At 46.1% G+C, this 21,357-nt stretch overlaps 1 protein-coding gene across 2 annotated transcripts in view; it reads right to left on the bottom strand.

Annotated features, from left to right (window-relative positions):
• Window positions 1-21,357, bottom strand: part of crlf3 (cytokine receptor-like factor 3) — a 62,691-nt gene that overhangs the window by 18,913 nt on the left and 22,421 nt on the right. Inside the window, exons 2-4 of one of the 2 annotated variants that reach the window (XM_072483799.1) lie at window positions 17,885-18,004; window positions 11,015-11,149; window positions 571-778 (exon numbers count right to left, since the gene is read on the bottom strand). In XM_072483799.1, the coding sequence (XP_072339900.1) occupies window positions 571-778; window positions 11,015-11,134 (328 nt within the window). In that variant the 5' untranslated portion in view covers window positions 11,135-11,149; window positions 17,885-18,004. The remainder of the gene's footprint in view (window positions 1-570; window positions 779-11,014; window positions 11,150-17,884; window positions 18,005-21,357) is intronic. The other variant, XM_072483798.1, reaches the window with a different exon arrangement.

Genomic DNA, 21,357 nt, shown 5'->3' with positions numbered 1-21,357 from the left:
CGCGTCCCAATCTAAAACGGAACTGAAAGAAACCTGAAACTCAACAGCTGACTGCTTCAACCCCTGGCTCCTCCCATTAACTACATCATCTTACCAAACTAAACACAATGTCTCTAATTATCTACTCCCCAGGGAACCCGCTTTATATAAACAAATGTCCATCAGCCCAACTTCAGCAAACAATATCCATGGCTGGAATGAATGATGATCTTACTTCTATAATGCTTTAATTGCACCTCAGTCTCCACAAAATGTCTGCTGCCTTTTAAACTGGGAGTTTTAAAAACATGACTGCGGCAGTCACACACCAACCCAGACTTTAAACCCTTACTGCACCAAATGCATACAATACAATCATGTGAAATTGCTACATTCATCATAAGCACTCCAATAGTACTGCCCTCTTGACAGTGTGACTCCCTTACTGGGAGTGTCAGTCTGGATTTTGTGCTGAGATTTCTGGAGTAGGACTTGAACCTATAATCTTCTGACTCAGAGGCAAGAGTGCTACCCTTTACATCATGGTTGATGCCGGCACTTTGGTAGGCAGTCAGGCACTATTGGTCTTACCTTCTCGGAGCAGCTCGTCTGCCACGCTCACACCATGCTCGATTAACTTCTGGCAGTCGTCGAGGGGCTTGACGCTCTCCTGCTCAACTTTATCCACTTCCTGGAGCATCAATACTAACCGTTCATCCAGCAGCTTGGTCAGCTTGACTTTCAGCTCATTGAAGTGATGCTTCAGAATGTCACGTGTCTGTACAGCACTTCCAGTGATCTGGAAAGAAAAAGGAAACTCAATGAAGTAACAAAACTCAAAAGACGGAGACCAGCCTGAAACAATCAGATATGGAATCTGGATTGCACTGTGAGTTAGCACAGTTTGGGATTAGTCTGTATTCCATTCCAGCATTGACTAACAATATGATTTCCTACAACAGACAAACAGTATGCTGTTTCCATTATATGTTTCCCTGTGATCACTGACTGGGCAAAAGACAGAAGTACAGGCAAAGCGTTTTGTCGCGATTTTCATTTCATTTAATTTCATTTTAGTCTCTTGCTGGGCTGTGGGAACACCCTCCTTACTCAACTCCCACATCAGAACAGAACTCGAAACATCAACTCTGCTATTCTCTTCAGATTTTGACCATCTGCAGTTTTTTGCTTCCACTTGCCGACTTCTCCATCACCACCTATGCCTCAACATCACCCTTACCCATGCCTTTGTTGGCTACAGACTCAACTATTCCAATTCCCACCTTGCCATCATCCTACCTCATGCTTAGTGCCCAGTTTTAAATGGATGAAACTTAACAGGTTCCCATTACCACTGTGCTCACTGATCCACATTCTGGCAACACCTGGATTTTTAAATTCTCATCTTAGTTTTCAAATTGCCTCGTCCTCTGCAATCTCTGTAACCTCCTCATATTCTCCAACTCGTCACCATCAATGCTCTCCTCCAGCTCTGGCCTTTTGTGCACCCACGATAAGGCCACCAATGGTGCAGTAATTATCTTCAGGTGCTTCATGTTCCTCCAAACCTCTGACCAGGTTTTTGGTTACCTGTGCAAATATCTCACGTGCCTTGGTGTCAAATTTTATTGAAAATATGTCTGTGAAGTGTCTTGAGAAATATATATATATCTTTTTTATAAATTTAGAGTACCTAATTATTTTTTCTCCGATTAAGGGGCAATTTAGCGTGGCTAATCCACCTAACCTGCACATCTTTGGGTTGTGGGGGTGGAACCCACGCAGACATTGGGGAGAATGTGCAAACTTCACACGGATAGTGACCCAGAGCCAGGATTCAAACCCGGGTCCTCAGTGCCGCAGTCAGAGTGCTAACCACTGCACCACATGTCGCCCTGCCTCGAGAAATATTAACACATTATCCATGTCCGAATACAGCACATTGTGGACAAGTGTCAACCTGATGAAGCTACAACACAGAACTACTTGTGCGCCAAACAGCATAAACAGCAATCCCACAACCAATGGATCAGATCGAAGTTCTACAGTCCTGCCACATCTAGTTGTGAATGGTGGTGGACAATTAAACAACTCACTGGAGGAGGAGGCTCCACAAATATCCCCATCCTCAATGATGGAGGAGCCCAACACATCTGTGCAAAAGGCAAGGCTGAAGTGTTCGCAATGATCTTCAGCCAGAAGTGCCGAGTGGATGAACCATCTCGGTTTTCTCGAGGTCCCCAGCATCACAGATGTCAGTCTTCAGCCAAAACGATTCACTCCACGTGACAGCAAGAAACGGTTGAAGGCGCTGGATACTGCAAAGGCTAGTGCATAGACCCTAACAATGTTCCGGCAATAGTACTGACGACTTGTGCTCCAGAACTTGATGTGCCCCTCGCCAATCTGTTCCAGTACAGCTACAAAACTGGTATCTACCCGGCAATGTGGAAAATTGCCTAGGACTGCCCTGTACACAAGAAAAAGAAAAAATCCAACCCAGCCAATTACTGCCCCATCAATCTACTCTCAATAATCAATAAAGTGATGGAAGGGATCATCAACAAGTGCTATCAAGCAGCACCTACTTAGCAATAGATAAAAGCAAATTACTGCGGATGCTGGAATCTGAAACCAAAAGAGAAAATGCTGGAAAATCTCATCAGGTCTGGCAGCATCTGTAGCGAGAGAAAAGAGCTAACGTTTCGAGTTCAGATGACCCTTTGTCAAAGCCCACTTAGCAATAAAGCTACTCACTGATGCTCAGTTTGGGTTCCGCCAGGGTCACTCAGCTCCTGACCTCATTACAGCCTTGGTTCAATCATGAACAAAACCACTGAACTCCAGAGGTGAGGTGAGAGTGACTGCCCTTGACATCACGGCAGCATTTGACCGAGTTTGGCATCAAGGAGTCCTGGCAAAATTGGAGTCAACAGGAATCAGGGTGAAAACGCTCCACTGGTTGGAGTCAACAGGTGGACTACAGCAGGTTCAAGGTGGCGGCTCACCACCACCCTCTCAAGGGCAATTAGGATGGGCAATAATTGCTCGTCTTGCTAGCAACACCCACATCACATGAATAAAAAAGGGTGGAGACAAGAGGACCATGCTGTACGGTGTTGTCATTCAACAGGTAAATAACCTCACCAACTAGAATCACAACTGAAAAATGGTCACCTGGGCATGGATTTGGAGGGCAGCGGGTTCTCATCCAGCTGGACTTTCAGATGGTCCCTAAATGTTATGAAGGGGAGGGAAGGAGGCGAGGCGGATGCATCAACTGAACACAGAGTGGAAATACTCCAAATACCGGAAAAAAATAAGATGCCACAAAAGTGTTTAATAACCAGGAATTTATTGAAAACTGGTCACCATCACTACACAACCTCTGGGGCAGGAATTCAATTGTTAATGACGTGCACTGCATTCCGTCTTCACTGGACCAACATCAATATACAGTCCCAAACACGAGGCACGTGTTTCAGATAGTATACTTCACAGCAACCTCTTTATTTTTACAGAATGGCCTCCTTCTGCACTATTTGTTCCATGTTCTACAATAAACTGCCCCAAGGTGCTTCACAGGAGCAGATCGAACAAAATTTGATAACGAGCCACGAAACAGGAGGGTGGATACCGAAAATCTTTGTTGAAGAGGCAGGTTTTACGGTGCGTGTAAGAGAGAGAGAGAGAGAGAGAGAGAGAGACAGCTCTTCAGCTGAGGGCACAACCGATTGCCAGTAATCATGATACTGCGCCTCAGCACGAGTCAGCGATTCCACAAATCGAGGGTGGGGAGAGACAACAAAAGTTTGGGAGGTGAGAGCAATCAGATTTGGAACAGTTCCCCAACTTCCCCAGTATTCCAGGCCAAAAATAAATGTAGTTACTTCTGCTAATAGTCACCAGCTAGCTGCACCCACTCAACAAGTTCTTTGAACAATGTGTGTGTTTTTTCAAATTTCAACATGTTTGCAACAGGATGTGATGCAATGAGCCACAAACTCTTTTGCATCCTTATCTCGACTGCCAATTTCTCCTGTAGTGTGTTACGGAAAAACAGGAAGTAGTTTCATTTAACCGTGCTAGCATTTCCTCTTTAGGTGAATTCCAGTATCTGTCGTTGTTACTTTACAGGCACCTTGTGCGTGCACTTGAATGTTACCTTGTGCTGCCCAGGCATAGAGAAGAAAAAACACTGGGTGCATATCCCTGGCCTGGGGTTTAAACACACCATGGTCCTGTTTCAAACAGTTACCCTCTCCCATCATCAAGTTAATTCTATCTGAAAAACTTTATCAAGAAACAAAGGCCGAATAAAAGTAAAAACAGAAAATATTTGAATTGTGCAGTCTGAGAGGAGAAAGATTAATATTTTTAGGGAAAAGTAACACATTCAGGTCTACAGTGGTCCTTTATAGACTTCAATTAAATGGAAGATAACAGAGCTCTCCATTTAAAAAAAATAAATTTACAGTACCCAATTATTATTTTTTTCCAATAAGGGGCAATTTAGCGTGGATAATCCACCTCACCTGCACATCTTTGGGTTGTGAGGGTGAGACCCACGCAGACACGGGGAGAATGTACAAACTCCACACAGACAGTAACCCGGGGCCAGGATTCGAACCCAGGTCCTCAGCGCCGCAGTCCCAGTGCTAACCACTGCGCCGCGTGCCACCCTCTCTCCATTATATTTTGCATGGGTTATAGAACTGGTTTTGGAACCCAGGGTTTGTGAATTCAATTCCTATTTACAGAACAAAATTCATTCAAGCTGGTGATTAATTAGGGGGCTGGCATCAGATTAAAAACCGAACTGGCTCCTTAGTGTCTTTCAGGGAAGGGAATCTGCCTCCTCTATCTGGCCTGGCCTCCATAGAATCCCAGTCCCACAGAACCGTGGTTCATCCTCAACATCAAGGAGGAATGGGCCGTATATGCAGACTTGCCGGTCTCACCCATTTCTGAAGGGGTGATGAGAAGAGAAGGAGTAGCTGGACATTCCCCACTGTGTTTGGAGCCAAGCTCAGCAAACGACAAGCCCATTTTCATAAGATAGCACTTCCACAGTAACACGTAGTGTGTAAATCAAACATTACAGGAGCTCTTAAATCAAAAAGCAGACTGTTTATATTCTGCTGTGCCAGTTTATATCAGCAGACTATGATGATCTCTGAATATGAGTGTTGTACACATAACCTGCAAAATGTCACCTTTATAATGTCATTTTCATGTCTAGGGTCCACATTCAGACGCAGCGCACAATTTGCTGCACACTGTGGGCCCGGCAAAAAAATAGCCTTAAACTTGGCCGCTTCACTCAGGGTGGCTTGTACGAAATTATAAAAAATAAAATACTGGTGCAGTAGGAAGCATTCCTCTCCAGCTGGGGACATAGTCGAGGCAACGTGGAGTGAGCTTTATATCGAGCTGACTCCTGCACCCAACACCCAGTGCTTGTAACAGAAAGCATTCCATTTCCCAGCACCTCAAAACTCAGAAAACACATTATCTTCTGCTCGCCCAATAATTCAGGCTGATATTCAGCCTGATCCTTGGTCTGCAAACTCCTCCAGCTCAATAACCTTCCTCCAATTTTGGTCTCCTGCACATCCCCAATTTCCATTGCCCATCACTGGCAGCCATACCAGCAAAGCTCTAGAATTCCCTCCCTTAACCTCTCCATCGTCCCTTAAAGACACTGCTTAAGACCCACCTCTTTGTTCAAGCATTTGTTCACCTGTCCTGTGTCCAGTGTGTCAAGCATTGTATTCGAACATTCACCTTGAATATTAAAGATACTATATAAATGCAAGTTGTTGTTGCCTTCTATATTTAACTGGACCACAATCCTGGCACTCCCTATCTAGCAGTATCACTGGAGCACCTCAGGTGGCAGCCCATCACCACTCTCCCAAGTGGCAACTAGGGATGGGCAATAACTGCTCGTCTAAGCAGCAACATCCATAGCTTGAGAATTGTTCTTAAACTAGCTCAGTGCTTGGAAATCAATGAGAAAACTCTGATTTTAGCCCGCACTAAGACACCATCCCCTGGGGGCTAGATCTGATCCTCAAACCTTCAGGCTGCTTGGCCTCTACTTGGACAGTAATTTCCTTGGCGGTTGGGTCGAGCTTTGGCCTGACTGGGGTTGGCAGATTGGAGAACAATCCTCCATCACGGATGGCTTGGAATCAATGGGGACCGCTCCTTGATTTGTGCAAAGTGGGAACTGCCTCAGGACCTGGAATGTTCAAAACACTGCAGCCAACAGGAAAATAAACTCCAGCATCGGGGAGTTGTGGTGGAAGTCAGGGAGGAGAGAAACATCCCGGGAGTAGTGCTAGTTGTAGGGAGTAGAGCAACTTTCTGTGCAGCAAAACACTGTCCAGCGATGTCCAATGCACAGTGGAACAGGGCAGGCCAGGAAGTGCATACGGACATATGAAGTAGGAGCAGAAATAGGCCTTTGAGCCAGATCTGCCATTCAATAAGATCATGGCGGATCTGTTGTTTCAAGTTCCACATTACCATCTACCCCCGATAACCTTTGATTCCCTTGCCGAACAAAAATCTATCTACCTCCGCCGTTGAAATATTCAAATGATCCCCATCTTCATCACCTTCCAAGGCAGAGAGTTCCAAAGTCTCACAACCCCTAGAAAAAACTCTCCTCATCTCGGTCCCAAGAAGGGCAATCCTTAATTGTAAAATAATGCTCTCTAATTCTGGACTCACCCACAAGAGGAAAGATCCTTTCCACACTCCCCCTGTCAAGACTGTTCAAGATCTTGCATATTTCAATGAAGTCACCTCTCATTCTTCTAAACCTCAGTGAAAACAAGCCTAGTCTGTCTAAGCCATTCTCATGAGACAACCCGCTCATTCCGTATCAATCTAGTAAACCCCCCCTGAAACGTCTTCAACACCTTTCCTTCAATAAGGAGACCACAACTGCACACAGTATTCTAGATGTGGCATCACCAATGCCCTGTATATCTGAAGCGTAACATTTTATGTTCAATTCCTCTCTCTCAATAAAGGATGGCATGCCATTATCCTCAATTACTTGCTGTACCTGCACACTAACGTTTTGTGACTTGGAACACCCAGATCCCTCTGCACCTCTAATGGATAATAAGAGAACAGCCGCAGAATTCAAAGGAATACTCTGCTTTTTTATTTTTCCTGCCAAAGTAAACAACTTCATATTTTCCCACATTATACTCCATCTGCCATGTTTTGCCCATCAACCTATTTATATCTGTCAGCTACCTTCTTATGTCTTCTTCACGCCATACTTTCCAGTCCTCTTTGTGCCATCTGAAAATTTAGCTACCACGGCTTTGCTCCTCTCATCTAAGTCAGCGGTATAAATTGTAAAAGGTTAAGACCCCAGTACAGACCCCTGCAGGACTCCACTCATCACATCCTGACAATCAGAAAAAGACCCATTATACATACTCTGTTTTCTGACAACCAGCCAATCTTCAATCCAGGCTAATATGGTACCCCCTTCACCATGAGCTTTAATTTTCCACTGTAACTTTTACATTGCACCTTATCAAATGACTTCTGGAAATCTACGTGCAACACGTCTACAGGCTCTCCTTTATCCACAGTGCACTCCTTTAAAGAACTGCAATAAATCGGTTAAATATTATTTATCTTCCATAAAACCATGCTGCCAGAATACCTTAGGTTTCTCCAAATGCCCAGCTAGAATATTAAATCTTTATTAGTGTCACAAGCAGGCTGACATTAACACTGCAATGAAGTTACTGTGAAAAGCCCCTAGTCGCCACACTCCGGCGTCTGTTTGGGTACACTGAGGGAGAATTCAGAATGTCCAATTCACCTAACAACACGTCTTATGGGTCTTGTGGGAGGAAACCGGAGCACCCGGAGGAAACCCATGCAGACACAGAGGGAACGTGCAGAATCCGCACAGACAGTGACCCAAGCCGGGTATCGAACACCGGCATTTTCAATCATATGCAACTTATTCATCAGTAATGACACAGGGATATGGAACAGTTCCAAAAGATTAGTTACCCATCTCACTCTCACCTACTTCCTCCCACAGTTAAATGACCATTTAGGCTCATATAAAAGGGATATGAACAGCTGAACCACTCAGACCCGGAAGGTCCAAATCCGATTCCTGAACTGCACCACATTAGTGTACCTCAGCCAGAGAGATTGCTATGATCTGTGTGAAGTTTGGGCACGGAAAAATTTGAACTCAGTTGTCAAATCCCCTGTTGAGTTGAGCAGCCTGATGACAGGGAACATCAGAACTCTGAGGAAGAACGGCCACTTTATTGCCAACAGCCATGGAATCATATCCAACCCACATTGGAAATAAATCCGACCAAAGCAAGTGACTGGTCTCTTTGTTTTGGAAATAATAATAATAACCTTTGTCAGTGTCACAAGTAGGCTTACATTAACACTGCAATGAAGTTAGTGTGAAAATCCCCTCGTCGCCACATTCCAGCACCTGTTTGGGTACACGGAGGGAGAATTCAAAATGTCCAATTCACCTAACAAGCACGTCTTTCGGGACTTGTGGGAGGAAACCGGAGCACCCGGAGGAAACCCACGCAGACATGGGGAGAACGTGCAGACTCCGCACAGACAGTGACCAAGCCGGGAATCGAACTTGGGAAATCTGGTGAACAGAAAGGATATAGCATTGCCTCTGCCTCAATTTGGACTTTAGAAATGATAGAAAGGCTCTATTGTATCGAACCAAGAATGAAAAGCAGTGTTGGCGGGATCTCACTTTTGCCTGGCTCCAATCTAAAAGTCGCCCTCCAACCATACAATCAGTTGCCTCTGTGATTCACCCTGCCTCCACCCTCCCTCCAAGGGCAAATGACAGTTAAATCAGAATTACAGCACTCCACAAGACGTGTTTATTCAGGTTCAGGATGTCAATGTCCTCCAACTGCAGCTGTTTGAGAAACTTTGAACTCAAAACAAACAAGGTTCAACTTCCTAATTTCACCCCCTTGTGAGAATTTCTCACCAGAGCGTATGAGCGGAAATTTCTTTTTGTTAGCAGCCATTTTAGGATTGCACACACCACTCATTCACACGCTGAGAGTTGGGAGGCGAAACGTTCCAAGGCCACTGTCGGAGTTACCCACCCCCCGGAACTATTTGGAGTTGATGACAAAACTCTCATCCCACGGGTTACGCTTGAACCCAGCAAATAACAAACACTTAAGTTTAGAAAAAAATTACTTGAAATCTGGAAGAAGAGAGAAAATGTACAGAAAGACTGTTCATTTTAAAAGGCTTGCATTTACGTAGCACTTCTAGCAGCCTCAGGATGTCCCATGGCAACTTTCAGGCCTGCAATACTTTCGAAGTCTAGTCACTGTGGCAATGTGGGTAACATGGCAGCCAATTGATGCACAGCAAGCTCCCTCCAATGGCAAAACTGTTTTAAGTCTTCTTAGTTTTAAAAAAAATTTAGAGTACCCAATTGATTTTTTCCAATTAAGGGGCAATTTAGCGTGGCCAATCCACCTACCCTGCACATCTTTGGGTTGTGGGGGCGAAACCCACGCAAACACTGGGAGAATGTGCAAACTCCGCACGGACAGTGTCCCAGAGCAGGGTATCGAACCTGGGACCTCTGCGCCGTGAGGCAGCAGTGGTAGCCACTGCGCCACCATGTTGCCCCCTAAGTGGTCTTAGTTGAGGGATGAATATGGTCCAGAACATCAGCGAGAGCCCCAATCCCCCAACTTTAAACAAAATTCATTCATGGGACGTGGGTGTGGCTTGCTAGGCCAGTGGATGATTTATTTCAACCCAAGAGGACAGACAGGGCCCTCAGTTTCATGTCTTACCCAAAATGCAACACCTCTGACAATGAAACACTCCTTCAGTACTGTACTAAAGGATTAGTCCCCAGAAGAGGTGCCCAGATGAAGCTACCGCGCCCCCCCCCCCGCACCCCTCTACCCCGAAGGGTCTGTGTGTGAAAGGTTAATTGTTCATTCTCTCGGAGAATGATCGGCATTCTCTTCCTACCTTAACCCATATTTGATTGTATTTATTTTCAGTTTAGCCATCTCTTACCTTAATTCTATAGCTTGCGAATTGACCTAATTCAGCCAAAATTCCATCTGAATGGATCACAATTTGGGATAACGGGGAACAGAGAGAATAATATTCCTTTCTGGTATTTCTTCCCACTTCCCCTGAAACCAACAGTCAGTGCTTGGAGTTTCAGACGGTGAGCAACACATTCTGGGATAACCCACATGAATATAATTACAATACGGGCTGTATGTCTGCTTGCAGAATTCAAATGCACTCTAATGCATCACACGATCATTAAAAAACCCTAAAGTTAGTTTGACTCAACTGTGACACTCACGTCTGACTTGCGTTGTGGTTCAAGCACATCATATGGGCCAACACTTCAATGGAATATTGGAGGGCAACTACATTACCAAAGGTGTTGTTAAACAAGGTGCCAGCTACCTATCCCTACCCAGGTGGACATAAATGATACTGTAGTTCTCTTTTTAAGGTGACTTGGCGTTCTTTCGGTGTTGTGGCCAATATTAATTTCTCAATAAATCCCACCTAAATATTTTCTCCCCCCCCCTTCCAAGTCATACGTCATCTTGACTTGGACACTAGGCTTGTCCCTTCACCGCTGCTGGGTCAAAATTATGGAACTCGCAGCCAAACAGCACTGCACGAGTAGCTTCACCACATGGACTGCAATGGTTTCAGGAAGGTGGCTCAAGGGGCAGCTAGCGAGGGCAACAAATTCTGGCCTTGCCAGCGACATCCATGTCCCAATTTAAACAAAAAAAACTAAAAATTAACTGGCCATTTATCTGATGAATCCTGCTGTATGCAAATTTGACAACAGTGACTGCATTTCTGATTATAAAATCAACGGCTTTGGAATGTCACAAGGATTTGAAAGGTGCTAGATGAAGGCAAGATTTTTTTTTAAAGTAAAAGATCACCTACCAAAACAGTGAAAGTAACTGACCTGTTTTCTTGCCTGATTCAGTCCTTGTAGCCGCTGCTCCAGTTCATCCTTATAGTTCTTTGCAGCCTCAATACTCTCCTTGGCTTCTTGAAGCAGTTCAGTCTTAACCTCAATCTCCATCGTTGCAATTTTTCCCTAAGCACAAAACAATAATGAGAAACTGCGTCCATCAGTTAGGTCCTCAAAATATTGGCAAGATTTTACTTCAAAGCTAATTATTTACACAGCTCACTTTGACCTGATAATTTGAACTGAAACATTAACTGTTTCTCCGTCCTAACCTGTTGAATGTTTCCAGCATTTTCTCTTATTTTTGAACCATTTACTTATTCATTCTGCCTTTGAAAGCAGGTTAATGCTGATAAAATAGTAATTCACTGCAGTCTTTACTACCCCAAACTACCTCTGCCACGGACGATAGGTGGTAGTTGTATCAATATACCAGGTACAGGACCCCTTATTTGGAGTCCCAAAACCAGAAGGACCTGAAAACCAGCTTGGCTGTGGCGCACGTGTAGCAATTTTAAAATGGTGCAGCTTTCTTCGAGCTCTCGCTTTATTTGCTGGTACCACACCATTTGAACACTCTTCAAATAAGCGTCTCTCTGTAATTCATGTCTTTGCGACTTCATTATGTCAAAGAGGCCAGCAGGAAGTCCCGTTGCTGGCGGAGGTATGCACTCTAGAGTGCCTTCTCCACTTGTTTTGTCAAATGCTACATCACAGTGCAGACAATGTACAAAATGTTTCAAGCAGCAATGAGGCTGTAAGCAGGGTATCCGTGATCTCCAAGTTTCCAAGAATAGGACTCAAATGGATTTAGATCACTGAGCTACTCAGTGGCAGGCACAATTAGATAAGTGTAAAATAATTAGGGGTAAAGGAGTAACAAGGTTTAAATGGGAAACTTGATAAAAACGGTTTTGAGCAGTGGGGATATCAATAGGTTATAATAAATAAATCTATGAAATGCCCACCTGTGCCCAGGTGTGATTAAAATGTAGACTCAGTATGTTGCAATAGCAGAGATACACAGCAACAATACATACAGACAGCTGTGCAATGGAACAGTTTTGATCAGCATGCGAAAGACAATCCCGAGTTAAGGAAGAATATTATACCACCCAAGAGCAACAAAAATAATTGCACACAAATTACTTTGAAGAAAGTAGTGGGTTGGGGATCTCTTTCGTTTTGTTACCTGTGTGGTAGGTAACATGTGCTACTCAAACCTTGGTTAGTGATGAGGTCTTCTGAATCTCGATGAAGAAGACTCGAACTCATCCAGTAGTAACAAAAGGTTTATTGAGTAACTATAACAATAATTGCATGAAGTTAACAAGATCTAACTACGGTAACTATACGTAACTCCACTAGCCATCTGAACTAGTCTGCTATTGCCCTGGTCACAGTGTACCCAAGAGAGCCCAGAGACCCAATGAGGTTGCCTTTTATACCCCTGTTGGTCCGGCCCTCTAGTGATCATGTGGTGTTACTGATTACCCTGGTGTACATGCACATATAGAGATCACTACATCCCCCTTTTTTTCGTGTTACATATTTTCTGTATGTTGTAAAGAAAATTGAACAAACATAATGGATGCAGTTCGCAAATGCATTACATCAAATCAATGAGTTAGTCCGTCAAATGTGAATACATTTAGTCTCTTTTTTTCGCTTGCGGTAGACAAATGATGTTATGTACAAGTTGTGATGATCTTGATGATTATACAAAGCCAATTAATATTTGTGAGTCCAATCTTAATTAAAAAATCTGAGAGTCCAAACTTCATGAATTTGTTCGGTTGAGTTGCTTTCGTCTTCTGTTGTTGAAGTGGTGATGTTGATGTCATTATTTCTTTGTGAACGTCGTCAGTGTTCTTGTGTTTAAGTGACCATCAAGTCATCATGAGGTGTTCGAATGGTTGAATCACTGTTGTCTGATTTAGACTTTCCTTTTATGCTTGCGGTAGTGATTCTGAATTACATCTTTGTTGTCTGACCTGGACTTTTTCTTGTGTTTGTGGTATTGATTCTGTATGTCATCTTTCTTGAAAGCTGTTTGCTTGTTTGTTGTGGAGCAAATGTGAATGTGAGATTTGTTGCCATACCATGGCATGTTTGTACTCTTGCCATTGTTTTGCAGTGTGCTGTGGCATTGTCCTTCATGTGCAGAGTTGTACCATGTTGTACAGGTCGTTGTTTCATTGTTGTCGTTTCTGTCTTGGTCATTTTCGTTGCCGTTCTTCTTGTTGTCATTCTTTTTGTCATGCTTATTGTTTCGGTTTTTGTTGTTTTCGCTCTTGTTCTTATTGTCGTGCTTGTTGTTTCTGTTATGCTTCTTGTTGCGCTGCTTGTTGTCTTTGTTGTTGTTCTTGTGGTTTGTTGTTCTTGTTGCGCTCAACGAGTGTTCCGTGTGGATGATTTGAGTCATTGTCACAGTTATTGTTGCCAGTGTCCTTTGTGGTCTGTTACATTGAACGTTTCTTCTTGTGAATTGTGAGAATGATTTGATGTTGCATTGATGTTGGTGACATCAGTCATTTGTGGTGGATTTGATTCCTCTTCTTTGCTTCCTTGGTACTCCTCTTCTAGAGTCATTTCTGGTTCATTTGAATCACCTTGGTTTCTTGGTGCTCCTCTTCTGGAGTCAGAATCTTCAAGATTTCTATTGACGTGGTCTCTCTGGACTCACGAGTAGCCCTCCTCTGATTGTTGAGTGCTTCTGTGCAGACGAGCTGAGATCTGTCAGTCTCGCTGTGATCCTGCACATCCTGTATGGGAATTGTGATTTCTTCGTCACTTGTCTCACATACAGTGGGTAGATATTCAGTGTCCTCTTGTTGGTTAAGTGAGCTGCGTAGACGTTCAGTCTTCTTCTAGTGGCTCAAATAAGCTGGGTAGACTGTCATAGTCTTTTTGTTGTTCATGTGAGCTTGGTAGACTTTGTTCATGCATGGCGTTCGCTATGGAGTGTTTGCTTGCTTCCATTTTTGGGTCTGTCACCGGGCGGTCCGTGTGGGGTCTGTCACCGGGCGGTCCGTGTGGGGTCTGTCACCGGGCGGTCCGTGTGGGGTCTGTCACCGGGCGGTCCGTGTGGGGTCTGTCACCGGGCGGTCCGTGTGGGGTCTGTCACCGGGCGGTCCGTGTGGGGTCTGTCACCGGGCGGTCCGTGTGGGGTCTGTCACCGGGCGGTCCGTGTGGGGTCTGTCACCGGGCGGTCCGTGTGGGGTCTGTCACCGGGCGGTCCGTGTGGGGTCTGTCACCGGGCGGTCCGTGTGGGGTCTGTCACCGGGCGGTCCGTGTGGGGTCTGTCACCGGGCGGTCCGTGTGGGGTCTGTCACCGGGCGGTCCGTGTGGGGTCTGTCACCGGGCGGTCCGTGTGGGGTCTGTCACCGGGCGGTCCGTGTGGGGTCTGTCACCGGGCGGTCCGTGTGGGGTCTGTCACCGGGCGGTCCGTGTGGGGTCTGTCACCGGGCGGTCCGTGTGGGGTCTGTCACCGGGCGGTCCGTGTGGGGTCTGTCACCGGGCGGTCCGTGTGGGGTCTGTCACCGGGCGGTCCGTGTGGGGTCTGTCACCGGGCGGTCCGTGTGGGGTCTGTCACCGGGCGGTCCGTGTGGGGTCTGTCACCGGGCGGTCCGTGTGGGGTCTGTCACCGGGCGGTCCGTGTGGGGTCTGTCACCGGGCGGTCCGTGTGGGGTCTGTCACCGGGCGGTCCGTGTGGGGTCTGTCACCGGGCGGTCCGTGTGGGGTCTGTCACCGGGCGGTCCGTGTGGGGTCTGTCACCGGGCGGTCCGTGTGGGGTCTGTCACCGGGCGGTCCGTGTGGGGTCTGTCACCGGGCGGTCCGTGTGGGGTCTGTCACCGGGCGGTCCGTGTGGGGTCTGTCACCGGGCGGTCCGTGTGGGGTCTGTCACCGGGCGGTCCGTGTGGGGTCTGTCACCGGGCGGTCCGTGTGGGGTCTGTCACCGGGCGGTCCGTGTGGGGTCTGTCACCGGGCGGTCCGTGTGGGGTCTGTCACCGGGCGGTCCGTGTGGGGTCTGTCACCGGGCGGTCCGTGTGGGGTCTGTCACCGGGCGGTCCGTGTGGGGTCTGTCACCGGGCGGTCCGTGTGGGGTCTGTCACCGGGCGGTCCGTGTGGGGTCTGTCACCGGGCGGTCCGTGTGGGGTCTGTCACCGGGCGGTCCGTGTGGGGTCTGTCACCGGGCGGTCCGTGTGGGGTCTGTCACCGGGCGGTCCGTGTGGGGTCTGTCACCGGGCGGTCCGTGTGGGGTCTGTCACCGGGCGGTCCGTGTGGGGTCTGTCACCGGGCGGTCCGTGTGGGGTCTGTCACCGGGCGGTCCGTGTGGGGTCTGTCACCGGGCGGTCCGTGTGGGGTCTGTCACCGGGCGGTCCGTGTGGGGTCTGTCACCGGGCGGTCCGTGTGGGGTCTGTCACCGGGCGGTCCGTGTGGGGTCTGTCACCGGGCGGTCCGTGTGGGGTCTGTCACCGGGCGGTCCGTGTGGGGTCTGTCACCGGGCGGTCCGTGTGGGGTCTGTCACCGGGCGGTCCGTGTGGGGTCTGTCACCGGGCGGTCCGTGTGGGGTCTGTCACCGGGCGGTCCGTGTGGGGTCTGTCACCGGGCGGTCCGTGTGGGGTCTGTCACCGGGCGGTCCGTGTGGGGTCTGTCACCGGGCGGTCCGTGTGGGGTCTGTCACCGGGCGGTCCGTGTGGGGTCTGTCACCGAGCTGTCTGTGTGTAAGCTCTTTACTTAACTTTGACAATAGTGATAAGGTTAACAAGATCTAACTACGGTAACTGTACGTAACTCCACTAGCCATCTGAACTAGTCTGCTATTGCCCTGGTCACAGTGCACCCAAGAGAGAGCGAGAGACCCAATGTGGTTGCCTTTTATACCCCTGTTGGTCCGGCCCTCTAGTGATCATGTGGTGCTACTGATTACACATTAACCCCTTGTGTACATGCACTCTTCACCCCAAAGGAGAGTATTGTGCAATAAATTGGGACGGGCATTAAAGCACATAACACAGAAAAAAAAAAAAAAAAAAAGAGTACATTAGGTGCGATGAGAAGCCAAGTGCCGAAAAGTTTCAGTACTTCAGCCATGTGGCCACTATTCACTCATGCACCCAAACTGTGAAGGTCAATGGGGAGACTATCAAAGCCTATGAGGTGATGTCTTTAACAGATGTCTTTAACTCATCAAACGGTGAGTCATTTGGTAGTACAGAACTTGAATATTGCTGAAAAAAAGATAAAAAGTCAAAGGTTTTTATCTTGCGCTCACCAGGGCAATCTTGAGTACACCAATATCAGGGAAACAGCAACTTTATACTGTACGAGAAGAGAGAGTGATCAGTTAGCAAACTGACTCTGATTGTAGAGGCATTGCCATGGAGAATGCACCAGTTACTGACAGTTAACAGCCAGAATTGTTTGAAAATTTGAACTTGGATGCTGCCTTGAAGCAATATGACGCTCTGCCTATCACACAGACTAGTCATGTGGCGTATGTGTTTCAGTGGCAGTTTGATGCTGGGCAAACATCTCAAAGGCTGGCCGATCGGATCAAACAACATGCCCCTACCGCTGTTCGAAACAGGCAAGGTGTAAACTGTAACCAACCAGCCTGTGCTGGCAAAACTCTCCAATATTCAACACGATTCTGTTCCCCAGTGTGCTAAAAATTACACTGACAACCAATATATGGTCGTCGGCCGGGTTCACAGTGTGGCTCATTTGCATGTATTGGAAGTTACATACAGGAATAGACAGACCCTTGATCTTTAAAGACATCTGTCTCTTTCAGCTGAACAAAATAAGTAATACCCATTCGCCGGTTCATTTCTCAGGGCAATGACTTGACCACAGCCAAGCTGCCGGTTTTAAAGTCTCAAACAATGCTTGGCAGTTAACTGTCAGTTTCCATTAACTGGCGCAATTTCCATGGCAATACCTCTACCAATCAGAGTCCATTTGCCAACCAACCAGTACTCTCTTCTCAAATAGTATGAAGTTGTTTAATAATAATCTTTATTAGTGTCACAAATAGGCTTACATTACCACTGCAAATGAAGTTACTGTGAAAATCCCTTAGTCGTCACATTCCGGCGCCTGTTCGGGTACACTGAGGGACAATTCAGAACGTCCAATTCACCTAACAAGCACGTCTTTCGGGATTTGTGGGAGGAAACCGGAGCACCCGGAGGAAACCCACGCAGACACGGGGAGAACGTGCAGACTTTGCACAGACAGTGACCCAGCAGGGAATTGAACCCGGGTCTCTGGCGCTGTGAGGCAGCAGTGCTAACCACTTTGTTACCATGCCGCCCATTGGTGTTCTTGCGACTGTCCTGATGAGTTCAAAGCTACAAACTTTGACAAAATATGTCTTTTTACATCAAACTATTGTATTCTAACTGAAGCCGTGCACACACACGCGTACACACTATTTTGAAGAGCAGGGGGGCTCTTCCTGGTGTCTTGGCCAATATTTATCCCTCAGCCCACATCACGAAACCAGACAATCAGTTGGCTATCACAGTTTGTGGGAGGTTGAAATGAGAAAATTAGCTGCCACGTTTCCTGCAACAGTGACTACACTTCAAAAGTATTTCATTGGCTGCAAAACACTTGGAGATTGCTGGGTCATAAAAGGTATTAGTCTTTCTCCATTATTTACGCAGCTCCTGAGCATTCCCAGGACTCGGGGATATTGATGCACAAATCTTACAAGGGGTTGTGAGAACGCATTGTAAAATGTAGCTAGACATTATTTGCCTACACCAAGAATAAAGGGTGAATCACTCCCACCACCAATTGTTATTTCCAAACCCAGAGCCAAAATAGTGGCGCGGCAACCAATCTTACAAGGTCTGGACAGTGGCTTTGAGTCTTTAGTTCCGACAGTGGACAGCAACATCACTCAGCCTCCCACAGTCCCCGTATCATGAGTGTATCGTTTCTCAGAATCCTGGGAATGTTCTGGAGCTGCATTAATAACAAAGATTTATATGACACCTTTCATAACCTAATTTCTTCAGTTTGGAAATTGCCAAAATATTTAAACCTTGAAATTCTAACTCTATCAGTGTGTGTTGATTTATATTGGTAAAACTGGCAGCTATTTCACAGATTAAACGGCACACACATTCCTTTTGAAGAAAACACATTCTTCATAAATATATTTGGGGTAATATTTCTGTGCACGAAAAGGAGTCATTAGCAATGGAAAGTGGATCATTCTGACATGGTCAAAGATACACTTGTTCAGACAATACATCTTACTTCTTAAACCTAATTTTAGCATCTGGCACAATACAAAAGTTCTCTTTGCACACAATGAGTTAACAATATCCTTTCAACCAAAACTACTTCGGGATATTGGAGTGGTTGATGGGGGTGGGGGGAAAAAAAAAAAAAAGAGGATACTTGAAGAAAAAACACAAAACGCACAATTGGTCGTATTAATATTGATTCGAATGAAACCCAAATTCCAGTGGTAAAAAGACCATTGCCTTCCCCACTGTCCAGTTTTAAGAGCAGTGCTACAAGCTCAAAGGGGGACTAGTTTAGCTCAGGCTGGACGGCTGGTTCGTGATGCAGAGTGAAGCCAGCATCGTGGGTTCGATTCCCGTACCGGCTGAGGTTATTCATGAAGGCCCCGTCTTCTCAACCTTGCCCCCCGCCTGAGGTGCGGTGATCCTCAGGTTAAACCACCACCAGTCGGCTCGCCCCCTCAATGGGGAAAGCAGCCTGTGGTCATCTGGGACTATGGCGACGTTACTCACCTACAAACTCAAACATGGAATGAGCCAAGAAATTAAATTGTAAAAACTATCTTGTGTTTGAACCGTGAATACAGAGTGTTGAACGGAAACAGAAACGTGCATTTTAAAAGTGGAAAGTAAAATGAGATTGGGCAGATTACCGGAAGGAGTGCAACTCAATGTAACTAATCACTGATGCCAACAGCTTTGAGCCAAGCGATGACATGGAACATGAGCACCAAGCTTTGGAAAACTGGGTCACCCAAAACAAAAAAGTAGATTGCTGAGCCCAACTGTTGTTTTTTTTAAACCTTGAAAAGAGGGATGAGAAGAGAACACAATTTCAAACTTGGACTTGAAATTACAATCGGATCAGTCGTGATCTGACTGAATAGCAGAGCAGGATCAAAGGGTCAAGTGGCCTACTCTGCTCCTAACTCATGTTTGAAGGGAACTGTAGCAAAAGGCCCTAAAAACTGCTTTTAATTAGATTTTTAAATGACTGCTATGAATTTCAAGAGGTTGTGAGAGGATAATTTCAAGATGAAAGCTGCTATCCAAGTGCAAATATTCAATCAGGATACCTTACAAGACGAGGGTGGCATGGTGGCGCAGTGGTTAGCACTGCTTCCTCAGGACCCGGGTTCGGTCCCAGCCCCGGGTCACTGTCTGTATGGAGTTTGCACATTCTCCGTGTCTGCGTGGGCCTCACTCTCACAACCCAAAGATGTGCAAAGTAGGTGGATTGGCCGCGATTAATTGGAAAAATAAAAAGGATACTGTACAAGGCTGATTGTTCCAATGCTATGTGATTTTATGGAAAGCTCAGTAACAACAGCAGCTATCTCAAAGCTAGATCAAATCTGGTAAATGGTTAAGTTTAATTCAGCTGAAATTTCAAAAATCAAAAACCAGCCAGACATCTGCTGTCATGTCACACCCCACACAGCAGTGGGACAGGAAGTTGGGACACTTCCGCTATCATATCAACAGATCACAGCATTCTGCCTCAGGAATTAGCCCAGAGAGACAACAACATTAAGTACAGCCAGGAAAATGGACCAGCAAGAAATTTTAAATGTAAACAATAGCCACATGGTCTAGGAACGTGGGCCAAATGGCACTCGAGACCTATGGACCACAGTTTGAAATCAATCATTCTCCGTAAGTCACTGGGTGAAATTACAGCTACAAGAAATGTCCTTTACTTAGCATCTGATCTCATCCCCAGATATTCCAAAGAGTTTGTGCTCTTCTTCAAATAGGGAAACAATAGCTAAGAGTTTGCATTGACAGGACAATACACTAAAACACAGCATGCTGTTTTATCCTTGTACAAGAGCTTGGTTAGGCCTCACAAGTAGAATACCAAGTCCCAGTTTTGGTCTCTCCACTTGCTGCGTAATATTGAGGCTTTTGAAAGGGTGCAGATAAGGACCACTCGATTAGTTCCAAATTGAAAGTGTTTTCAGATAGGTTCAAAGTGCAGGGTCTCAACACTTTAACGGAGACAAGACTTAGAACTGATTGGATTGAAGTTTATAAAATGATGGGGGGTTTGGATGGTGTTTGAGTGGACAGATCATTTCAACTAAAATAGGTAATGAGGGCCAGATGTCGGGGGGTGACTCTTCAGCGTTTACATATTGAAGTAGATAGGGTTGAAACCCACACCTCTCTGACCTATAGAGGACAGTGTTATCAAATAAGCCAGGCTGATAACACAAACAGAACATTAATGGTTTAACTTAGCTGTGATCTGACCCAGCACCCAACACAAAGCCAAGTCACCATTTCAGTCCCTGAATGTCACAGTCCAGCCCCCTCTGACTTCCTCTGGTCAAATGCATCGGTTCAATCAGTTCCGTCAGACAAGCGTTTGACAAAGTGAGAACACAACCGTGGGCAGGTCAGCAGAGTAAAGAATCGAGACCTTTCCTGGTGTGTGATACCTCAATGAGTCCTGAGCCATACAGGCTCACCTGTACATCTTGCTCCAAAACAGAGGCACACTTGTTTCAAAATTGATCAACTGTAGCAGAATTAGGTTCGATCCCGGCTCTGGGTCACTGTCCGTGTGGAGTTTGCACATTCTCCCAGTGTCTGCATGGGTTTCACCCCCAGAACCCAAAAATGCGCAGGGTAGGTGAATTGGCCACACTAAATTGTCCCTTAATTGGAAAAAATAATTGGGTAACCTAAATTTATGTTTATAAATTGTAGCAGAATTTGGGTCAAAACCGTTTTTCCTCACACTCAAAACCATTTCATGGAGAACACCCTTCACTTACTTGAAAACCTAGAAGGAACTTATCAGCTTCCCGATGATAAGTACACCACCCATGAAGCACCACTAAAGTTCCAGGTTCACTCCTCCACTGACTTTATGAAATTAGAATCATAGAATTTACAGTGCAGAAAGAGGCCATTCGGCCCATCGAGTCTTGGACAGAGCACCCCACCCAAGCCCACACTTCCAGCCCATCACCATAACCCGGTAACCCCATCCAACACTAAGGATAATTTTGGACACTGAGGGCAATTTAGCACGGCCAATCCACCTACCTACACATC

Source organism: Scyliorhinus torazame, chromosome 18 (genome assembly GCF_047496885.1).
Source record: "Scyliorhinus torazame isolate Kashiwa2021f chromosome 18, sScyTor2.1, whole genome shotgun sequence".
NCBI classification, from domain to species: Eukaryota; Metazoa; Chordata; class Chondrichthyes; order Carcharhiniformes; family Scyliorhinidae; genus Scyliorhinus; species Scyliorhinus torazame.
The sequence above is the reverse complement of the archived record's forward strand: the minus strand, read 5'-3'. Positions and strand labels throughout refer to the sequence as shown.